This window comes from Trametes versicolor, assembly GCF_000271585.1.
Source record: "Trametes versicolor FP-101664 SS1 unplaced genomic scaffold TRAVEscaffold_10, whole genome shotgun sequence".
NCBI classification, from domain to species: Eukaryota; Fungi; Basidiomycota; class Agaricomycetes; order Polyporales; family Polyporaceae; genus Trametes; species Trametes versicolor.
This window is the reverse complement of record NW_007360330.1, coordinates 2155158-2157790: the sequence shown is the minus strand read 5'-3', so window position 1 is coordinate 2157790 and position 2633 is coordinate 2155158. Positions and strand designations below refer to the sequence as shown.

At 64.6% G+C, this 2633-nt stretch overlaps 1 protein-coding gene across 1 annotated transcript; it reads left to right on the top strand.

Annotated features, from left to right (window-relative positions):
- Positions 1-753: 753 nt before the first annotated feature.
- On the top strand, positions 754-1154 carry TRAVEDRAFT_51408 (uncharacterized protein; the record flags this gene model as incomplete). Its single annotated transcript, XM_008043870.1, has 3 exons — positions 754-786; positions 845-908; positions 967-1154. 3 exons carry the CDS (start codon positions 754-756, stop codon positions 1152-1154), a joined length of 285 nt encoding a protein of 94 aa, XP_008042061.1.
- Between the last annotated feature and the right edge of the window lie 1479 nt (positions 1155-2633).

The window sequence follows — 2633 nt, the reverse complement described above, 5'->3', positions numbered from 1 at the left end:
AGGCGCCTCGCGAGCCACCTGGACCCGCGCGATGGGCTCAATACTGACGAAAGCGTCAGACCGCACCGCGGAGCTCATGTAGCAAGGCAAACGTACCCGTAAACACCGCTCGTCCTCGCTCAAACCCCGCGTTTTGGCGCCCTTCGCAAGTTGCGCACGCGAGCAGGTAGGTACGCGCTCATTCCGAGTCTCAGGAGAGGGGTATCGCTGATCTGAACCTCCAGATGCACGTCCTCTGGCGCCCCGCACTCCCGGATATCGACACAGACCCCACCGGGGCACTTCCGAGACGGTTTCGACCGCCCGGGACACGCCCACACGGCGCCGTACTCGCGTAGCGCGGTGTGCGATGGGACGAGGACGGCGGGAGCGTACATCGCGGACATCCCATCGTGTCCGGATCGCGGGAACGGCGCCTCGACGCCGCGGATGATGCCGCGCGGGCCAGCTCAGGGCACCGGCAGATCGTGCGAAACGATCGCTTGACGCTGGCAGGAGTCAGGACGTGCGCTAGCAGCCATGTGAACACGACGTACCCGTCTACAGCACGGATGTAAGCTCGCCATCTAGCTGCCTTCGACTCGTATCCACCGCCCCTCGCCAGCGCCTGCATCCTGATCTCGTCAAAAAGCTTCGAGATTCATCCGGGGGACATAGGTAAGTCTAGGCCCATGCCGTACTCGTGAGCAGGTGCAACCACGAACTCACCGCAAGCTCCTAGAACAGCACGTGGACGTCCTTCGCGCGGCGGACATGCTGGACTCCCGGACACGCGGATGCGAGAAGGTAGGTACACGCTCGTGACGAGTCCCTGGAGAGCGGTTTCGCTGATCTGAACCTCTAGATGTACGCCTTCCGGCACCTTGCGCGTCCGGATATCGACACAGGCCTCCCCGGGGCATTTCCGAGTCGGTTTCCACGTCCCGGGACACGCCCACACAGCGCCGAACTCACGTCGCGCGGCAGGCGAGAGCCGTGATGGGACTACGAGGGCGGGAGCGTACATCGCGGCCATTCTATCGTGCCCGGATCGCGGCAATGGCGACTCGACGCCGGGGATGATGCCGCGCGAGCCAGCTCGCGGCGCGGGCAGATCGTGCGAAAACCATCGCTCGACGCTGGCGGGAGTATCCGGAAGTCAGATCGTGCGCTAGCGGCCATGCAAACGAGACGTACGCATAGATACCACGCAGGTAATCTCGCGATCTCCCGGCCTTTGACTCGTATTCACCGTCTCTTGCCAGCGCCCGCATCCCGACTTTGACAAAAAGCTCCGAGATTCATCTGGTAGACATAGGTAAGTCTGGGCTCTTGTCGTGCTCGTGAGGAGGTGCAACTACACACTCACCGCAAGCTCCCGAGCGGCACATGGACGTCCTTCGCGCGGCGGACACCGGACTCGCGGACGCGCCCCAGGAGACCAAATTTCGCGCTCATGCGCGCGCGCACACGTCTCCCACGCGACAAGACCGCAGCGAGCACCGGCGCCCCGAGTCGCGGATAGAAGCCTGCCTCGATACGCGGCGGACAAGCCCTCGGAGTCGACGAATCGACAAGAGCACGAGACGAGTGAGACTCGCGCGGCGGCGAAGACGCGAGGCGACGTACCTCGTCGACACCAGGCAAGTCCGCAGCTCGCGTCCTGTCCCGAGTCGTGCTCATAGCCCCTCCTGTAGCGCTTGCAATCCGCGGTCTCTTGCGCCGGTATGTCGCCGTGAAGGCCAGTCTGCGCACACGTCGCAGGCGCGGAAAGGCCGCGCGGAGACGAGCACTCGATGCTCGCGGGAGAGGGCGACTGTAGCAGGGACTCGGCTCGTGCAATAGCAGCCACGCGAATGAGACGTACGCATCGATATGACTGAGGTAAGGCCCCAATCGTCTCCACATCGACTCGTGCTCACCGCCCTTCCGCAGCGCCCGTGTGGCGACCTCGTCAGACGAGGTTCGCCCTCGGGAATCTGCAAGAATCTCGTAAGTTTGTGCTGGTCCCCGCGAGCAGCGAAGACTCCGTGCTCACGTCAATTTCGCAGATCTCGCGAAGCTGCGAAGCGCTCCCGCGCACCCACCCGTCCCCGGACGACAAGACCGCGGCGGCACACGAAGCATCGGCGCCCCGAGTCGTGTATCGAAGGCTTCCTCTGCGCGGACAGAGCGCTCGAGAAGGCCGGTCTCCGCGGGTGGGAAAGGATGTCAAGACTCGCGCGGCCGCGGCGATACGAGCGAGCCGTGCACCTCGTCGACACCAAGCAGGTCCGTTTCCCATGTCCTGCCCTTGCCCCGTGCTCACGTCTCCTCCCGCAGTGCTCGTCATCCTGCCTCGATGGTGCCTGTACGCCCTCGCGAAGCTGCACACATCCACCACTGGTAAGTCTGCATCCGCTTGCCGCGAGAACAGCCGGAAACGTACGTCGATGCAGATCCCTTCTCTTCGCGCCCAAACCTTCGCGGAACGCGGCAAATCCGCCGCATGCATTGGACGTCGCGAACCGGGCCTCCCGCCGCCTCGCACGGCCGCGTGCGCACTCGTACGCGTGCGCATCGCGGTGCGCCTCGACGCCTCCGTCCAGGGCCTCCAGGGTGCGAGGAAACCAAGTCGGACGGGCGCGGACCGCGTCGGCGCGCACAGGACTCGA